Below are 20,799 nucleotides of genomic sequence, written 5' to 3' on the forward strand. Positions count from 1 at the left end.
ACGTCCGATTTATGGTCTACATAATCGACCAAGTGAGCAAACAATTAATGCGATTGTGACCAAGTTTCGCACTCAGTTTACTTTATTGGACATTCAACCAACCACACGAATGCGTACAGTGCCTACAGAAGAGAATATTGCGTCTGTTTCTGAGAGTGTGGCTGAAGACCGTGAAATGTCGATTCGTCGCCGTTCGCAGCAATTGGGTTTGTGTTATTCGACCACATGGAAGATTTTACGCAAAGATCTTGGTGTAAAACGGTATAAAATACAGCTCGTGCAAGAACTGAAGCCGAACGATCTGCCACAACGTCGAATTTTCAGTGAATGGGCCCTAGAAAAGTTGGCAGAAAATCCGCTTTTTTATCGACAAATTTTGTTCAGCGATGAGGCTCATTTCTGGTTGAATGGCTACGTAAATAAGCAAAATTGCCGCATTTGGGGTGAAGAGCAACCAGAAGCCGTTCAAGAACTGCCCATGCATCCCGAAAAATGCACTGTTTGGTGTGGTTTGTACGCTGGTGGAATCATTGGACCGTATTTTTTCAAAGATGCTGTTGGACGCAACGTTACGGTGAATGGCGATCGCTATCGTTCGATGCTAACAAACTTTTTGTTGCCAAAAATGGAAGAACTGAACTTGGTTGACATGTGGTTTCAACAAGATGGCGCTACATGCCACACAGCTCGCGATTCTATGGCCATTTTGAGGGAAAACTTCGGAGAACAATTCATCTCAAGAAATGGACCCGTAAGTTGGCCACCAAGATCATGCGATTTAACGCCTTTAGACTATTTTTTGTGGGGCTACGTCAAGTCTAAAGTCTACAGAAATAAGCCAGCAACTATTCCAGCTTTGGAAGACAACATTTCCGAAGAAATTCGGGCTATTCCGGCCGAAATGCTCGAAAAAGTTGCCCAAAATTGGACTTTCCGAATGGACCACCTAAGACGCAGCCGCGGTCAACATTTAAATGAAATTATCTTCAAAAAGTAAATGTCATGAACCAATCTAACGTTTCAAATAAAGAACCGATGAGATTTTGCAAATTTTATGCGTTTTTTTAAAAAAAGTTATCAAGCTCTTAAAAAATCACCCGATAGAAGTCAAACTTTTGTTCTATTCAAAAAAACATTATATTAAAATAAACTATTTATATCTTTGCAGAATGTTAACTAATACCCTGCAAACTAATACCCAGAAAATGCCAAGATTCCCAGAGCTAACTGTCTCTCTCGCAATATTTTTGTTGCGCAGCAAAAATTGCCGTATCTGAACGAACTTGATTTGAATGTTTATAACGGCATGCACTGCAATAACACTACTTAAATAATATTAGATTAGCGGATCCTGGGATGTTTTGGGGTTACATAATTTTGAATCTGCCACTGTTTTGTGCATACAAATATGTATGTAATATGATGCACCGGTCAAAACCGTTAAAAAAGCCAAATGCGAAATTTTAAAGTTACGTGTTATTGTATTTTAGTTGATTCAACGTACGTTTTATTATAAATACATATATGTATGTGTGTATGTACATATGTGTGGCACACTTCTGAAGTTTCAATTTTTGAATTCAAATGTTTATGTATGTACATACATATTTACGTATGAGAGACGTATTAAGAATATTAAATAATACATGATAAGAAATATGTAATACTCACGATTATATGACATACTGTCCTCTGGTCTAAAATATGTACGATCAAATATATTCAACAGGCATACATACAAACAAACCCAAAACATGTGCATTTATGTATATACAACGTGCATGCACTCAACAATACAAACATATTACTTAGGTTAAGATATACATAGATAACCTATTGACCTAAGATATAAGTATATTTAGGCAATGGATTACAAATGCAGATGTGCACTTGACAGCAACATCATACCAATACCATAGGAACTGAATCAGAATGAAATATTTCTTTCTAGATGACGTGTCTATCAATTTTAGTCCCACACCAGCCAATCGAAATTAATTTATTTAAACAGTAATTCATTGAAACTTGTTTAATAGTTTTAGGATTTATATTTGTTTCTATTGATACATGCATACATAATATGTATGTATATACATATCTATATATGGGTATGTGCGTCAATATTATTTACAATTTTCAAATGGTCTTTTGTAAAAGTAATGGCCTTCCTTCATGATCATATCCGGCATTTTAATGTTCTCTTCCAAGGAATAAATTTTCTGAGCCCAATGCCAGCAAGTGCTTAGTCCACGATAACGTATAAATTTGATTATAAAACAAATTAAATACCACAAAAGCACGAGATAGAATATTTGGTCGAAAAATAGAATAATAGCTAGAATTACTTCTAATGAGTTCATAGTCCCTTTATAATCGTCCAACCACTTATCGGTATGTTCGTTATCCCTGGTAACTACACATAATAATAATATATAGATGTACATACATATGTACATACACAAATGTACATATTTAAGATTAAGAAATTTTGATTACTTTAAAACTTTACCTTTAATGCTGCCCAGCTCTATGGTTGAGTTTACATCGATTTTAAGGCAATGGAAAACTTCGTCCCATTTCCGTTCAGCTGAAAGCTTGTCTAAATCCCGACATCGATTTAACATTTTTTGTTGACGCTCCTTTCAAAGTGAGGGAATATTATTTTATGACGGAATTTTCTATGTGGCATGATACAAAAATAATATTTAAGTACGCCAATGCATGTTAGATGTGTCTTGACTATAGAGCTCGTAAAATTTTTCGAATAAACTGAAAACCGATTATTCGAATATCCGGTTTGTAACCGTTCGTATGAATCTTGACCGAATTATATGTAATTCGAATAGTCGTTCTACTGAAAATATCAATTGTGAACGCATATACTGCAAAGTTTCTATACTATTATATGCGTAGGAACAGTTTGTAGAAGTTGGACGTTTACTATTCGAATACAGAGTCGACAACGATCGGTTAACCGGATAGTCCAAAATGAGCGGTTAATCGAATAGTCGAAGGCTCACACCTTTCCGGATATTGCCGAATATTATTATTCGAATAATGCCCTATCCGGTTAGTCGAATATTAAGAGTCACACTGCTTTTAGCTAATGAGTGCGACACTGCATTCCGGACTACAACGGGATGGCTCGAACACCTATACAGTGAGGCCCACATGCTCCCAGTTAAGGAGCATAATGAACTCCTCTTTAAGCAGTCCAAGCTTGCGTAGAAATCATCCCTGCAGTCACCTGCTTGTAGCGGAACCGCTTCCCAGAAGCATTAAGAGGTTCTTTCTCAACTACGTCGACGACGTAAAACAATATGCTGACTATACTTTGGCCGCAACAAACTTCAGAGAATGGCGTACATGGAGTCAAACCACAGCCCATTGCAGTCGAAGAGCTCAAGTTGCAGTGACGAGACCCTTGCACAGCTTTGTTCTGGATGCTGTAGCAGGTTAAACTTCTACTTATTCAGAATAAATCCTGACATATCAAACAAATGTACAGCGTGCAATGAGTCCTTACGTGGCATTAACCCATTAACCACCTCTTTGCATGCTCTGCTAACCCTACACATCTGACATCTCTACCCCTATGGTCCAACCACGCAGAAACAGCAAGTTTCCTGGGCCTACCGTTGGATACCCCGATGACAACTTATTTAATCCTTACCCTCCTAACGGGCACTAGATAACCGTTACAACAACAACAACTGCTCTACTTGACTCGTACAAGATTTGGCAGATCAGAATATATAAAATTGTTCCAAAATGACTCAATCTGACAAACATTTTTGATAAATTTAAACTTGTATCTAAATTACCAAAACTATGCAATGTTGCAACCAAAATATTTGCATGTTGTTAATGAATTTAAACTCGATTGTTCTTTACTATTAAAATAAATGAATTGTATTTATTTCAAAATAAAAAAAAGTTATAAAGAGTAAACTTGATGGTCAATTAGATTCTTCATATGAATTTATGTATTCATATAATCTTAAATCACTCTCATTAGCAGTATCAAATGGCCTGTGTAAATGAGATAATACAGTAAATACTTATTTATTTTAACTAATTTGGTATTGTTTATAGGTTCAAAAGTGCTTCAGAACACTCGTAGTTTTTCACCACGTCACTACCAGCTTTTATTTATATCTGTATGTATGCTTCAGTAATATACATAAGAGACCATATGAAACTGTCGCAAATAGCTGCATAAAATCCATTTCTGCGTTTTGTAATTTCATTAGTAGAAAACTATAAGAATCTTAATGATCGAGTCTCTTTTATGGAAAATATTTAAATAATACAAGTTAATATAAAATGTGCATGGTCTTGATAAATCACTTTATAATTACAATATTTTGCACCGATCTTTATATCATTTATATTCTTTTAATGCATATCATCTTAAAAATTCTATATCATGCCTGTTGAAAATAATTTTTTTTTTATATTCTTGAAATAAATTTCACACACTGTTGTATTGTTGTAGATCAGTATTAGGAGCCAAATTTGAATGAAGTGGGTACGGTTTGTTGTGGAAATGCAAAACCTCCCCGCTTTTCAATAATTTTTGATTCTTTAGCCGCTTTTCTCTGATCGGCGGTTACCACAATCTCCTGGAGGGCTTTCGTTTGTTCAGTTGTGAGGCCGGTTGTTAAAAGTGCATACCATGCCGGATCTTGACTGGACAATGCTATATAAAGTAAATTACAATTTTATTTCAAGATGTTGCCTAGCATATCATCGAAAATTTAATTTACCTGAAAATACTTCTTTGAAAGTAACATATTCATCAATAGCAGAATCCTCTTCTTCATCATCGATGGGCGTGGTAAAGCCTTCAAGAGCAGTTTCATTAAGATCATCAACAGATTCCTCTTCCTCATCATCTGAATCTTCATCATCTTTTATCTCAGCCTTCATTTCAAAACCTGCTTCTGCAGCCTTTGTTTTAGATATTTCAGCAATTTGTTCCAGATAGTTGGATGCAAATTCGTCAACTTCATCTTCGTCACTAGACAGTGCCTCTACTGACAAATTACGGTTACAATAGTATACAGATTTTATAATACCAATACTAACCTTCACAATCATCTTCATCTTCTTCTTCCTCCTCATCTTCTTCCTCTTGTGCACGTGATTCATATGCACGTTTAAGTCCATCGAAAAGTAGAATAAGATTGGGTATGATTTTAGCAGCTACCTCACTGAGAACTGGCGGTTTGGCGTCTCCCAGTGAAATCAGGGTACATAACCCGAGAACACACAATTTGCGATCATGAATTCTAGAGCGCAATATTCAATTTAAAATAAAAACGCTGAAACCAATGACACTGTTGTGTTACTTACCCCAGAAAACAGTCAGTATCATGAAGCCATTGCTTTATGAAATGTGATGAAATCGATTCATTGCTTGGCTGTGACATTTTTTCCAAGACGGTCAATAAAAGTTGTGGATTATAATAAAGCGCAGCAATAACCACCTATATAAACAAATTTAATATGCGTTCTTCAGCAGTACTATTAAGACACTAAATGTTACCTGTAAACACATAGTACGAAGTTCAGATGATTGAACTTCGCGAGTGAGCCGTGATAAAGCCAATTCAACAAACATCGGAATTACAGAGTCAATCTGACCCTTACATTGTAAAATTATAACTTCAAGCAGCTTAGCGGCATGACATTCTGGGTCTTCGCCAGGATTAGTAGTTAACATCTGCAATGTTTTTTTGAATGAAATTTGTAATAAACTTGCCATCCATCCATTCGTTTGTATTTCACTTACCGTTTTGCACATATCGAACATAGCCAAGAGTCTATTAGGGTTGGAAAGGAAAGCTGGCGTATCGACAGTAACATAATTATGCAATGCCGGCATTATATCAATAAAATAATCAATTCCATCCTTTTTGAAAACTTGATAAATTAGTTCCATCATCTGCCACATTTCTGGTGAAATTGCCTTTGACGTTAAATCGAAAACTAATGAGAATGTCTCCTCGTAAAAGTCTATAATGGCACAAAATTTAGCACGTTAATTTATGTTAAAATACATATGTTGGCTTTAATTTAAGTTCAATAGTATTTTACCGGTTATATTATTCTGGAATATATGGCCAACCACATTAATAACAATAGGATGCAAATTTAATAAGACATCGGGATGATCTTCCATAACAGTTAATAAGGTTTCTATCGTATTTAATAATCCCATTGCTGTTATGGCTTTTTCGTCTGAATTTTCTTCCGATTCAAGTACTTGGCTAAAGGTGGTAGCCAAATGCTGGCATATTTCCATGGCCACAGGCAGGAGCTGAGTAGTAAATGTGCACATAATTTTTTGCATAACATTCGTTAGATCTTCGTTTTCGGTTTCACGTATAATTGTTAATAGCTCCTTCGTTATTTCCTTTATTTGGCTCTCCACGTATTGTGCTGCATCATCATTTGTTGATAAGAACATTTGTAAGCCAATGGCGGCTTCGACCTTGACTGGAAGCTCTTTATCATTGAGCAATGCATGTATATTCAAACGCATGATTTCCGCTAGCACCTGTGGATTCTTCAATTGAATTTCGCAGAAGTAATGCAGCACCCAACAAGCTCGGGCGCGCATATGACCGGCTGGATTTTGGAACTCAGGAAAGACGTATGTAGTTAACATAGTTTCAACTTGGTCACGATAAATACGTTTCTTAAGCAACACGTCGGCTAAGGTTCCAATCATATGCAATGCACCGTCCTTTTGTTTATTATCCGCATTTGGTGAGGTTATGATCTATTCAAATGATATTTTAAAATGTATTATATATATACATAGGATAAGTAATATTAGCGTCGTCAAAAGAAAGTAATTTAGACTATACCTGCATTATTATATTCATGGCCTTTGGCAGGATACCTTTCCGTTTCTTACAAACTGTATGTAACAGAGATTGCGCTGCTGGTACCGGTGTTGCATAGTCCTCAAATATATCTTGTATAAAGAATAATAACGTATTATAAGTAAAATATTTAGATGTAGGTAAACAATCGAAACTCACCGAACTTTAACCTCAAATATTCATGAGGATCAGTCTCCCACAATTCTTGGTCGGCATCAGTAAAAGACATAATAGGAAATAGTACGTCTTGTACTATAGCTACCATGTGAGGTTTTATTAATTTCCAAGAATATGCATGACTTACACTGTAGAATATTTGTAAAATAAATATTTATTGCGCTGTTTAAAATATATTGTATGTTTTTACTTACGCGTTTTTTAAATAAGATAAAATGTCGGTAAGAACACGAGGAGAAACGTAAATGTGATTTCTATACTGGTCAAGAATCTTTAGTAGTACATCCAAAATTCCGGATGTAAATGTTGGAAGGTACCATTCTGCAAATTTTTGATATTTCTCACTCACTACATTTCGTGGACTACCGTAACTGAAATTTTGTATAGTTCAAAGCAATTAAATCATTACTAAAGTAAACTAGATCTTACCGTTCAAACATTCGCACTATTATATGTAAGGCCCATTTTTTGACTTTCCACCAAGGAAATTCAGGTTTCTCCTCATCATCTATATGGGAACAATCTGGTATTGGTCTTTCAGCAATTTGCCGGCATATCTCCATCCACTGCGAGAATGTTTCTTTAGTGATCAGATCCAATGGCAGTGTGTACTGAGTTAAGGCGTAGTAGATTTTTAATATTTGTTTTTGAAGTAGCATCGACTGCTCAGATTGATCATTCATCAAGTTAACCATAAGTTGGTAAATCATTGGAAGAAGAAGATTCATTGCTTCATTTAAGGGAATACGCTCTTCTGAACGCTTATATTCATAAGTTTTCACTAATTGATACATAGTAACCAGAGCGCCATTCCATCCGTTTACATCTAGAGTACAGATTTCATAACTTTGAATTTGTCATCTCATAAGAAACGTCCAAATATAAGAGGCTTATGTACTAACCTGGATTTTGAAGATAAATGCTGATATTGTCGACTACTTGGGGCCAACGACCTGGAAAATCGTTCCTAATAATGTGATTCACACATACGGCTAGTTGTACTCTAAAATTATAGAATTTTAGAAAACGAAAATCATAAACTAAATTTTTATCTAACTTGATAATATCTGGAGCGTGCACGATTGCATCCACAATTGACCCGCGGATCATAGCACGATCCTGTTCATGAATAGAGAAAGGTATTGGTTCACCCGCTTTCGACTCATGATCTGACCAGCTGTTCGTTATGAGATTTTTAAGGTAAATCGCTCCGGCTTGTCGTACTGGTTGATCTACATTATTTTGCATAACGATTTGCAATATTGTCGGTACAAATCCAATTATTTTGTGTATCTGAAATTGTAGACAAATAAATATGAAACATCATATCTGAATAATACTGAAACATTATAGTATTCGTAAAAATAATAAACGCATTGCATCCTCCGACGATACATTTTTTATATTTAAAAAATATCGGATTAGTTACTGACAGTACAAAAATGCGCTTAAAAAAACCTAAGGAACGAAAAAACTTGGCTGTTTTTTCCTTAAAAAGATGTACCATACTATGCCTTGATACCCTTTTATCTAAGAACCTTGCGTTCAATATTCGATCATATACATATGGTGTTTTCTGTTACAATTCCAAATTTTTTCTCATATTGTTGCAGTAACTTAAAACAACGAAAACAAATTAAGAACGTTGCCTTAAAACTAAAAATAATTGTCAACGAAACTGAGTTAACTCAGGATACACATCTATTATCATTCTAATATGTCCTTAATATGTGCAAATCACACTTATTACCTTTTCGCTTGCCCCTCATTTAACACTGTTTCCGATCTAATCGAAAATTTAATATATATGTATATATGTAGTTCAAGGAAAGGAACATATTCTCTTGCGAGATTATATCTCTGATACCTTCTTCTTTTCTGTAGAATCGTGTATTCTGGTAATGTTCTATAGACCATTCTGAACTACCTTGCCTAAGAGACTATGGGATGGGGCTAAACCGGCTTCGAGCCAGCGATTATTAAGGCGAAGTTTAAATCTGAATAATCGGTTGTATGGAAGATATATGTAATAGTTGTCCGATCTGGCCGACAAATAATCAATAGAATATCAACCTGCACTATGACTTATGACTTTTCATTCGGATATCTCAAAAACTGAACAAATTTTTATGATTCATTGCCAAATTTTCTAATACATAAAATGTACATATGTACATAGCAATAAAATTCAATTTATACTTAAATATTTTTGTCTGGTACCCTTGAATATCGGATACGTCATGCTTCGGAATTAATTTTTTTTAACATAAGTTTTGTCTCGGCTAGGATGTCATAAATCCGAAACAAATTCAAATGTTCAGAAGATTTTAATGCGATTTTGAGTCTATTACCAATTCCTGCCTCTAAATATCTAAAGGTAAAGTATATGCAAATGTATATGGGAAATTTATAAAGGAAATCAAAACACGTGCTACAATATTCTAAAACTAAAACTAGCAATGATGGTACTCCTAATATTTTAATCGACATTTGCTTTTCATTTAAATTTATATAGGTACTAATCAAATTACTTCAAGTTTTCTTTGAAACAGAAAAAACATTTGATTTCAATAGCACCTTGATGCTTTGAATAACCTCAAATGTTTCAATCACACTTACTTGTGCCAGTTGGTCTTCCGCTGCTTTTCGCTGCTCGGGATTCGGTTCGATTGTTGCCCGGAGCAATTCAGTAAGCTTTTGTGCATCCATTTCTGGCACACAATAATAGTTAACGTACTCACGACTTTATGCGATATAAAATTATACAAAACAAAGAAATATGATCGCGACAACGACAAAACGATGGAGGTGAACTTTTAAAGCGCACCACCCTTGTCGACGTCAAACCAATGCGATTTTAGAGCGCAAAAAGAACACAATGGTGACAATGGTTTTGGCAAACGCCAATTGCGATTATGACAGCAGTCAACTGTATAAGAAACCAAAGTTGCCCATTTTTATAACATTTTCTTTTATCCGATGTCTAACTGAATAAATATATATTTATATAGCTTTAAAGAGCATTTAAGATTGTTGTTATAATTCATTGTATCTGAAGTATCTGTACATACATACATAATTATACTTCACCATAAAGTCTCGCTCTAGTAGCTATAGAAAGCTTTCAGTCAAACGATCCCAAAATTTAAAAGGTGAAATTTTCACAGCAATCAAGCATCGTGGATATACACATTTATTTATTTATTGTTATACCTAGACAATTTATATCATTACATTAATTTAGTACATACAAATTGTGCCACCCTGTCTTTTGACATATTTTTCGAGCATTTGTCTGTAATATGGCAATAACTGAACTGTAGCCACAATTATTTGTCTAATTGACATTTGATAAAGATTTGGATATTGTGATGTTAAGGAATTTAATTACGTGAAAATAATCAAAATACAATAGTTTTTAATATTCTGAATGCTTAAGATATTAAACCATAAGTCGCAGATCTAATTTCTACGTGTTAATAAAATTTTATTCAAGTATTTGTTTGTTAATTTCGCTTTCTGTAGGAGTACATTAATCAAGTACATAATTTCCTATTCTACTAAAGAGACGGAGTAAAAATGGCGCTGGTTAAGATGTAAACATGCCGTAAGATAACCACTACAATAATCAAACAAAAATATTACATACAAGCAGATACTCAAAAAATTTAAACATTTATAAACAAATAAAGACTATAATGAGTGAATATGGTATGATCGCTGCCGAGAAAGCCAAGAAGAAAAAATGTGGGGATTCTGATGATAGTGGTACTGCAAAAATCATTTCGAATGAACTGCTGCTTGTAGGAATGTATAGTGGAGTTGATAAAATGGATGAGTTGACCTCGTTAGAAAGAGAGATTGCGGAAATGCACCACGTGGAACCCACAAATATAGAATATACCGGGAATGGAGTTATAAATAAACAAGGATTATCAAGTGGTAAGGTATCATCGTTGAAATCAGAAAATGTCAGTTGTAAAATTATGGAGGGTATTGGCATTGAAGAAAGTGTAAGCCTTCTACAGAGTCATTGCGATGATGAAGGTAATATTGTACAAGATGATAGTGGGACAACAGCTTTAGAACATGAAGATTTGATTGCAGTCCTAAAAGGCATTGATGAACACGCGAATACATCTGCCAAAGAAGTAAAAGAAATCGACAATGAAATGGAAAGTATGCGGTCGCCATCTGTAACAGAAAGTGACTTAGCTGAGGGTGTGACAATTGAAGGTGAGGGACAATTTCAAATTATGGAAGTGGTGTACGACGAATCTGACGAACCTGAGTCTATACAAAAAGATACAGGAAATGTTTTGAATGATACACATAAAACTTTAAATCCTGCGAGCACTCCCAACGTTAGTACTGTAACACCTCTAACAAATGAAGAAATTCGAGCTATGGCTATGGAGCAAATAGCAGGATTAAATGCACGTGGTGCGGATCGTCAACGTAGGCGTAAGCAAGATATTAAACCTTTGAAAGTTGAAGATAACTCCGATTTAGTAACGTCGCTTGGTGCAGATTGGAGCGATGATGAAACTGAAATAGATTTAAAATCCTCAAGCAATATAAACAATATTATAAAAAATAAGAAGATTGAGTTAGATATGAATGTGGATAACAAGGAAATGAAAAGTAAAACAAGTGATCCCGTATCATCAGAAACAAATATAAAAAAACCGGGTAAATTAAATTTAGACAACACCAAAAGAGAATGTAACCCTAATGAGTTAGATCACTTAAAAAATGATACATGCACTTCCAAACCTGTTGTTGGGTTTAAGCGTACAAGAATTATAAAACCGAAAATTATTTGGGATCCGGATGCTCCTGAAACTCAAATTTCTTATGCTCAATTTGCACGCAATAGCTCTAAAGCAAATGTGAGAGGAGCTAATGAATCTATGAGCATATCCTCTCAGAGAACTTCTTCAGTTGCAGGTCTGAAGGGAGTGCGTGTAGAAATTGCCAGAACCCATCAAGCTGAATTGAAAGAGAAAAAAATGCCTACCAAAGGACCTCTTAATCGAAACGAGACCGAAAATATGGAACAGGTCCGAAGCACGGAGTCGAAGTCAGAATTAGATTCTATTCTAACTAAAGTAAAAGAAATTGAACCTCTTTCACCAACGACTGTCCAATCAAATAAAATTCAAAAAGTTGACGAAGAAAATGTAATTAAAATTCAGTCACCAATAAAACGTCGTTCACAGACGCCTGTTTTAAACGGAAGTGGGACAGGGTCAAAGAAAAAGCGGGTTAGTGAAATCGATCGTTTAGTAAGCGATGAGGGTGCTGCTAACATGCTCCATTCCCTGGAAAGTGAGAGAAACAAACTTATTGCGGAGCAAGGAGTCGATAAAACACATAAGCCGTTAATGCGAAGCCGCGCTGCTACAATTTCCGAAAGAGTGAATATTTCATTAAAATATTTTGATATAAAATCGTAGTAATAATTGATATATTTTTTTAGAATTTAAAGCGAGAAACAACCCCAACCTCCGGAAAGTTAACAGCAGTTACAACAAGCAGTGGGGGCGTAAAGAACAAACGCAATTCTAAACAAAGGCCCTCTTCCACATGGGATTATGTTTATAAACAACAAGCTACTGATGATGCTATGATTATAAGACGTCGTTCTAATAGTTCTTACTCCAGTAGTGCGTCAATTCGGCGTCTCAGTTTGGATGCACCAGTGTCAAAAGCTACAAGTGCAACTAAAACAATGTTGACCAAAAATGTACAACCAAACACAACTGTAAGTGTAACGCCTAACAATTCCGGAGCAAAAGCAGCCCAAAGGAGTTTGCTGAAAACATCAAATGAAAATAATATGGCTATTAAAGCATCTAGTGTTGGAATTGGTGCGAAAGCCGGTATTGGTAATTCATTTGAATTTGCCAAGCCTGAATTAAAATCAAATCAAAAAGGAAATCGAAAAGTCAAATCCAGTCCCCATTTGGATGATTTGCCAACAAGTGACACTAAAAAGTCAGGTGGGGCTTCAGCGGGGCGTAGAGGCACTCGCAGTCCCGCTAATACCGATGAGAAAGACAAGAGCAAAGGCACTGGAGTAAGTAGCAAAAGTTCAGTGAAACAGCTAAAAGAGGAGTCTTCGGCTGGTGCAAATATATCAGACGTCGTGGTTAAAAAAGTCGCAAAAGTTGCACAAATTGTTTTTAACACGCAAAAGGCAAAAATAAATTATACCTTCACAGCCCAGGTATTGTACTGTTAATACAATAATATCCACTAAGAATGAGGTTGATGATGTCTTGTTTTCAGATGTTGAACAAATTAGTTGATATATTGGAAAAGCTAAGCAAGGATAATGAATGCAATGCTGTGGTGATTACAACAAATGCACCTAACTTCTGTTACGGTGTTGATTTCACAGACTTAACACATGGTACTATAGACAAACGTAGACAATTCGCTGTTCACTTAGCAGCAGCCGTCAAGTAAGATTAAATGAATTGAAATTATGCTGAAACAAATATAGTGTACAATAATTTTAAAGGAACTATCTGAAGACTTTGGCAACGTTCCCGAAGCCACTTATTGCTGGAGTAAACGGGAGCAATATTGGATTAGGCGTAATGCAATTACCTTTGTTTGATATAGTCATAGGAAGTGATAAGGGCTCTTATGAAACTCCTTACGTCAAAATCGGACAAGTGCCCGAAGGATTTTGCATTTGGAATAATATAAATAAAATTCGCGATAATTATGTAAGTACAGTATTGCGATTGAATTACATATAAATACTGATTAACGTGATATGTCTTAAAGAAAACTAAACTTTTTTGGATGGGAGAAAAACTACATTCAACAGAATCGGCTTTATCTGGATTAGTACACAAACTTACCGCCTCTGGTAAAGTTAATGAAGATGCTTTACTGACTGCTAAGAAAATAGCAATGATGTCAACCGAAGTAATGAATTATTGTTCAATAACATTAATTGTAACTTCTATAAGTCTATTTTTTTTTTGCAGGCATACCGTTTCATGAAAAAATCTATTATTAATAATTATCTGAAAACGATAAATAATGCTTTAGACGAAGAATTCGATACTATTATTGAGCAGTGGACGTCGGAAGAGTGTTATGAAAGCTTCAAAAAGTATTTGGAGAGCGGCCACTTTTAAAAGGCTTTTCTTTTTTTTTATTATGCAAAATATTTTATTTGATTTGGAAAATTAAACATTGGTCTTTAATTGAAAATAAGTGTAATTAGTAGCGATGGTTTTAGTGTTTCAATTGTACATTCAAAAGTGTACACACATACATAGAGCGTGTGTGAAATGTAGGTATTAATGATTTTTGACATTGTTAGGAGTGATTAATTTGTAAACTGTTCAAATCCGATATTAAACCTAAAACCATTTAATTAATATTCTAATATTCTTTAAGAGTAGGATATGCTATTGCAATAAACAATAAATTACGTATGTACTTCTTTCTATAAGCGTGAATTTGTATTTTCAAAAACTTAACCCTTGTATAACAATAATAAAGAATTATATTTGTTTATTTAAATCTTTTAATGCGCATATAGTAATAATAAATATTCCACTTGGAACTATAAAATCTATAAATTACCAAATTTGTAATGAATATTAAAACTTTTTTAATTAAATACCAATATTTAGGAGGGTATATTTATAGTGATTGGAATATTTCCATTACTGTGTGTCTATGACAATGTTTTTAAAAACAATATGATCTCCAATATTAATTCCATATAAGTATAACTACTTTGTGATTCAAGCTTTCGAAATTTCGTTTTCTATATCGTGAATTTCAGTTCGCAGATTTTGTATTAAATTACCAAAATTTTCTATGTCTTCTGTTATTTGTTGTAAACGCACAGTTACATTCTTTGTTTTTTCACGATCTATCTGAACTTCTATTTCTCGTGATGTATTAGTTACATTTCCTGTTTTTGAAACGAGTTCAACAAGTTCATTGCAAGTGGAATGTAATGTGGCAAGAAGCTTGTACGCAACTTTTGAATGTACATCGTGTTTGGCAGTCTGAAAGAGCAAATCATCCGTATAACAGAATTGCCGCTGTAATTGGGCCGATAAAGAGTTTAGCTGTTTCTGCAAATCCCGAGTGTCATCTAGAACCTTATAAATATCGTTTCGTTGTTTTCGTATATTCGAAATAAACTCCAATATTCTATTTATATATTCTTTACGGGGAGCTGCCCCATCATTTGCAATCATTCTCAGTTCTGTGGCAAGTTGTTTTTGTTGAGCCTTCTTATCTTCTAATGCTATCTCTAATTGTTTAATTGTTTCCTGAAATTCTTTTACATTCTTAGTTTTTAGTAAATGTTTAGCAGTTCTCAGGCCTTCAATAGTATTCAACATTGGCTTTCGGAATTCTTGCCATTGCTGATCCAGATTTTTTCGACGCTCTAAAGTGCTTCGAATAAGAGTTTCCAATTTAGATGTGTTTTCTTTTGGATTATCTAAAACAAGACAAGCGCGTTCATGTATTTTGACTTCTGCTTGCATATTTTCCAATTCATTCTGCGCTTCTACTTGTTCATTTTTAATTGTATTTATATTTTTTGTTAACGTTTTTCGTATTGCTAAAATATTAGCGTTTTGATCTTTAAAATTTTTAATCTCTTCTGTGAGATTGCTAATAGGCGATACGTCTGTTGCATTTTTTAAAACAAAACTTTCCGATTTTGACAGAGCAGTCACGGTTTGATTTTGCTTTGGTACAAATTTTGGTTGATTTTCGTGGCTACATGGCTTGCCTACATATAAATCAATAGAGTTCTGATGTAAAATTGTGCTTATTAGGTCGAATTTTTGTGTAGCTGTTTGTTGAAAAACTGTTATTGTTTTATGCTGAGAACAGGGGCCTTTTTGTGAAGATAACGAGTTTTCAACTACAAATATTAAGTTATGATGTGGTTTGAAGTTGGTTATCTGACCACTACATCCAAAATTTCGAGCATTTCCTAAATTTCTACAGAATTGCGGTGTCCATGGTTTGTGCAATCCATCCAATATTGATTCTTTAATATTTTTTCTCCATATTTCTATATTACATGGCAAATTTCCCACTTCGGTTGTAGGTGCTTCTTCATCGCGGGGAATTTTTTCAATAAGAAACATTAACAGTTTCCGAACATCTACTTCGTTGGGGTATAGGAAAGTTTGATATCCAATATCCGCACGATAGTTAAGCGTAGATATAATTGAAGACAATGTAGTAGCTATGGAGAATCTCTGCGCCATTGCAAGTCCTTCAGGCAGTGTGAGTGGTATATATCTCGAAGATGGTTGAATCTTTTGTAAGCATTTTGACACTGTGTCCACCAAAAGTGTTGGAGTAAAATCGCCCATCGTACAATCATAACTAATATCACAACCGATCTGCTTTAGCGACTGAACAATAATTTTATCAACTTCTTCCATTAGTATATTTGTTATGTTACTTTATTTTTGAAGATGTCTGTTTTTACTTTATCTATGGTTTTCACCCCCTTTACGATGGTTTTTACTAACTTTACAATTATTTCCTCTTACAAAGGTATACAAATCGTTAACAGCTGATCGATTTGACATAGGAAAATGAAATAATCGGTTGCTATCGATTGTTAAGAAATTTGTCGATAACCACTTAATAACGTATTATTGCAATTAGATTGCATCTGCCAATAAGGATTAAAACACCATAGGGGGATTCTCTTGCTCTTTCAAAATCCTTCCCCGGTGCACGAAGTTTGAAATTTTCCAATTGGTGCAACGACACAATAAAAACACAGACGCAATAAAATATTTGCAATGGCCGTAAAATATGTCACACCAAAACGCATGTTTATTTTCGAGCAATGACACGAAAAAAATAATTGTAAACCTGTGCCAGCTGTCATTTTTCATAAAGACAGATGTCGCCGTTAAATTGTTGAGGAAGGTAAGTTTCAAATAGATTTAATAATTTCTATTTAAATTTTATAATCTTATACATTTTGTTTAAAATATAAAAATTTGTTACATTTTGCTTTAAGAATGAATGCAGAAGGTGCGCCAATTCACAATGGTCACTCACAAAAAATTAACCGAATCAGCTGTTCATATATCACTAGCTTCTGGGTGCTCTCATGGCCTCGCGTATTCCGGTAGAGGATTTATGCATTTTGTGTCATCGTGCAATCTTGCAAGAGCAAGAGAATTCCCCTCATGTTTTTAGGGAATCTCAAGAATTTTGCCTATAATATAGAAGCGTTGATTGGTTTTAGAACGTTGATTCCGCAATATGTCCATGTCCACTGCTGGCCGAAGGGTACGCTATACCATGAGTTGAGAACCCCAAAAGTTAAAAGTTATACATTATTTCCATTATAAGTGACACTCCGCGAAGAAAAAAATTTGGAGTTGGCAGTGTAAAATAATATAGTTCCCCATAAAAATCTACTCTGGAGTTATTAAAGCTGTCCGATTATGAGGACTGACCGTAGGGGGGAAGTTCACTGTACATACATATTATATAAAATGTGTGTGTACTTACTTGAAATCAGTTTATTGCTTTTGCACGAGACGTCTATATGATATTAAGGTAATTTTATATAATTTTTCCATTTATTTTATTTAAGTATATGTATGTATGTGCAGTTATTATTATGTACTTTTCAAATCCACCTATAATTTTTACCTATTTTACTTTTAACTGGGTTCAAACGTATGCACACACAACCGAATTGTAGTTTATATAGGTATATGTGTATGTGTATATATACATATATGCATGTATATATAATATATATATAGAGTAGGTATTTACAGGCCAACTTTCATTCGTCTTAACAGTTGCAAAATCATATTAACGAAATAAGTTTGGGAATGAGCGGTGGGAATCGAATGGGATTTGAAATTAAGCGTTCCTATATATTATACATACATGTACACATACATATGTATATTCACATACAAATACATATAATTGCACTAATTCACACAAAACTTGCAAGGAATGTGCACTTCCATCACGGGAAGAGAAACAAAATACAAAAATGATTGATATGTATGTCATAGGGTTGTATTTGCGACATGCAGATATCTGTCCTTAATTGTATATAAACGTTTAAGTAAATCGCTAGTATGTAGCTTAAATAATTAATAACAATACAAAATGCACTTCTAATTTCTTAAATTTATAATATTTTTTTGTCTTTGCATTATTGGCACACTATCTAAGTCTTATATAAGCAATTGGTTATTTGTTATCCATTAATAATTGGAAATTGTTCATTTCGAGTATTTCCTTAGTTATAACCTTATAGCATCCGAAAAATATACAATTTTAGTTAGTTCACATATTTCATTTTATAAATATTTTAAATTCTGAAATGTACAAATGTTTGATGTGCTCGTAATCATATTTTACTTACAATTGTATTTTTTATTACAGATTTTTATAGTATTCGTGTGTCTAGTGTTTGAAAAAATATTTAAAGCCAAATTCAAATGGAAAGGTAAAACAAAATTTAACAGTAAAATATGTACATGTGTATATACTATTTATACGTCGGAGAGTTTAGAGCTCTACGAAGCGGATTAACGCCTTTCTAATTAAAAATAATTGATTAAATATCTAGTTGTGATATTCAAAGGTGGACGTACTACTTACGTACAAACATATGTACATGTACCAATCTGTACATTTTAAGACATCACGAATTTAAGCAGGAAATTTAGAATTTCACAAAAGTTATTAGTCGAAGCATATAGATAGTATGTACATACACACATACATACTTACATGTATAGATATACCCGTTTTTATGTATAGGTATGTATGGTCATTCAAAACTACATACATAAGTACACATAATAATATTTAGTAACGACCACGTAGGTTTTCGGAAAAGAAGTTGTGTACAATTTTTCGAACGATAGTGTGAAAAAACAATATTTTCCTTAGATTCTATTGAACATACTTGTAAATACATATGTATGTATGCGTATGTATGAACCATATTACGCTACAGTTGAATTGGGCCGCTATATTTCGCGCTGCATGCGTGAGTTTAACAAGCAAGGCAATTTTCTTTCGAGTTAGTAGTACCGCCCTCTCTTTAATTACCCCTACGGGCACTGAAGAACATTCTGGCAACTTTTCCAAGTGCTCCAACAATATCCCAACTCTCCTTTGGATGCAGTTCAACTTGCTGCATTGGTTGTTCTTTCTGCGTTCCCCACTGTTGCTGCAAATTGCAGTTCTGAAGGCTGACCTATGATGGTGTCGAGTACCAGCCACTGGGTGGTGTACCTTTATGATATAAATGAAAGCTGGAATGTGGTGGAAAGTATTGTGATTGATCTAAGTTGCCATATGTAATGCTCGATGCGTCGGCACTTGGGTGCGGATGGTGCATGGTGGCCGTTGCGGCCGAGTATGGCTGTGGCTTGAGCGGTAGTGCAGGTGTGCCACTACTTTCGCCGGCGTTATTCGGTGTTGAATACTGAACACGGAGTGAGTCCGTGTAATCATAGCCGTTACTGTTGTGAGAGGTTGCTTTGGTTGCATTTATGGTATTGTTGCTGTCACGCGGAGATACTGAACTAGGCGGAGTCATAGCATTATGATAATCGATAGAGGTGTGGTAACCACCATATGTGGATACCAAGTTTGTGAATGCATCTGAAGAGGACTTTTGTGGATGGGCGGGATGAAGTTGTAGATATTGGTGATTGTCATAGGATGACTCACTGCCTGGTGGAGTGGGCAACGGTCCACCCTGTTGGTCACCGTAAAAGACGCCGGTCGGCGTTTGACGTGCTGTAGCTCTTATGACGCTTTCTCGATTTGCATAAAGTTGCCGCAGCAGCGCGGTGGCAGGCATTTGCGCTGGTTGTTGATAATGTGGCGCACCGATCCACTGTATAGTGCTGCTCTTTTCGTTTTGTTGCTGTTGTTTTAAGAGCGCGTCTGTGCTAAAATCTGTGGCGATTACTGCAGCATCGCTACTATTTATTCCGGGTGAGGGCAAGTGTTTTGTCATAGCATTTTCCAAATCCTTCACGGAAGCCTCAGAATGCGCTTGCTGTTGTTGTGACTGCTGTATTTGTTGCTGCGTTTGTTGTTGTTGTGAAATATGCGCTTGCTGCGGCTGCTGTGGGATTTGTTCCACTGTCGATGGCAAACGGCTACGTGGCACTTCCCTCTCTATGGTTGGTATTTTCGTTTGCGGTTGAGTATCTGTGTCCGAAACATTAACTGTGTTTACGTCCGAATTCTCCTCGATTTGCAGCGAGGCTTTGGTTTTTCGTTTGCGTTTTGTTGTTGTGGTAGGGGTTGCTGCTGGTGTGGCCACAGTTGTTGGCAAAGAACTCGTCCCATTTTCCATTTCAACATTTACAGAATTAGGACTATCTTTAACTAAAGTTAAGTTGCTAGAGTTTGTATTAACAGTGGAACTTGAACCCCGTCCACGTGAACGCTGGTTGTGTCCATCACCATCAGCCTTGGGTGGTGAGTCTTTCGCATTGCCACCAACACCGGCTTGTCCGTCGGGCGCGGCATCACTGTTAGGCGAGCCAGAGTTCTTGTCACTGACAAGTTCTTCGTGTTTAATACAATCCACAGTAGGTTCCATCTGGCAGCAGTCCAATATGAGATTCTCGTTTTCTCGATTACTGCAATATTTAAGTGAATTAAAAACGTTTTTTGGTACATACATACGCCA

The 20,799-nt window shown here is 35.2% G+C and overlaps 4 protein-coding genes across 5 annotated transcripts in view; 1 reads left to right on the forward strand and 3 right to left on the reverse strand.

Moving 5' to 3' along the window:
- Positions 1-4,041: 4,041 nt before the first annotated feature.
- Positions 4,042-9,945, reverse strand: LOC126761383 (importin-7). 2 transcript variants are annotated; one of them, XM_050477493.1, is made up of 14 exons: positions 9,693-9,945; positions 8,131-8,366; positions 7,976-8,076; positions 7,503-7,899; positions 7,268-7,444; positions 7,056-7,201; positions 6,879-6,988; positions 6,103-6,790; positions 5,798-6,021; positions 5,552-5,728; positions 5,359-5,492; positions 5,092-5,294; positions 4,770-5,039; positions 4,042-4,702 (listed from the first exon to the last, which is right to left on the reverse strand). In XM_050477493.1, the coding sequence occupies exons 1-14, from the start codon at positions 9,780-9,782 to the stop codon at positions 4,506-4,508; spliced, it is 3,150 nt and encodes a 1,049-aa protein (XP_050333450.1). In that variant the 5' UTR covers positions 9,783-9,945; the 3' UTR covers positions 4,042-4,505. The 2 variants fall into 2 exon arrangements, with proteins under 2 accessions (XP_050333450.1, XP_050333451.1); XM_050477494.1 differs by having other exon boundaries at positions 4,770-5,036; positions 9,693-9,944.
- A 482-nt stretch (positions 9,946-10,427) lies between these two features.
- Positions 10,428-14,618, forward strand: LOC126761189 (chromodomain Y-like protein). The gene is made up of 6 exons (XM_050477150.1): positions 10,428-12,493; positions 12,556-13,305; positions 13,368-13,543; positions 13,603-13,813; positions 13,875-14,018; positions 14,081-14,618. The coding sequence occupies exons 1-6, from the start codon at positions 10,772-10,774 to the stop codon at positions 14,231-14,233; spliced, it is 3,156 nt and encodes a 1,051-aa protein (XP_050333107.1). The 5' UTR covers positions 10,428-10,771; the 3' UTR covers positions 14,234-14,618.
- A 182-nt stretch (positions 14,619-14,800) lies between these two features.
- Positions 14,801-16,661, reverse strand: LOC126761190 (coiled-coil domain-containing protein 22 homolog). Its single transcript, XM_050477151.1, has one exon. It carries the CDS (start codon positions 16,526-16,528, stop codon positions 14,852-14,854), a length of 1,677 nt encoding a protein of 558 aa, XP_050333108.1. The 5' UTR covers positions 16,529-16,661; the 3' UTR covers positions 14,801-14,851.
- Positions 16,662-18,127: 1,466 nt separating this feature from the next.
- Positions 18,128-20,799, reverse strand: part of LOC126761524 (protein trachealess) — a 40,108-nt gene continuing 37,436 nt past the window's right edge. The window contains exon 11 of the mRNA XM_050477811.1: positions 18,128-20,749. Within this exon, the coding sequence (XP_050333768.1) occupies positions 19,345-20,749 (1,405 nt within the window). The 3' untranslated portion in view covers positions 18,128-19,344. The remainder of the gene's footprint in view (positions 20,750-20,799) is intronic.

The sequence above is a fragment of the Bactrocera neohumeralis genome, chromosome 6 (assembly GCF_024586455.1).
Source record: "Bactrocera neohumeralis isolate Rockhampton chromosome 6, APGP_CSIRO_Bneo_wtdbg2-racon-allhic-juicebox.fasta_v2, whole genome shotgun sequence".
Classification (NCBI taxonomy): domain Eukaryota; kingdom Metazoa; phylum Arthropoda; class Insecta; order Diptera; family Tephritidae; genus Bactrocera; species Bactrocera neohumeralis.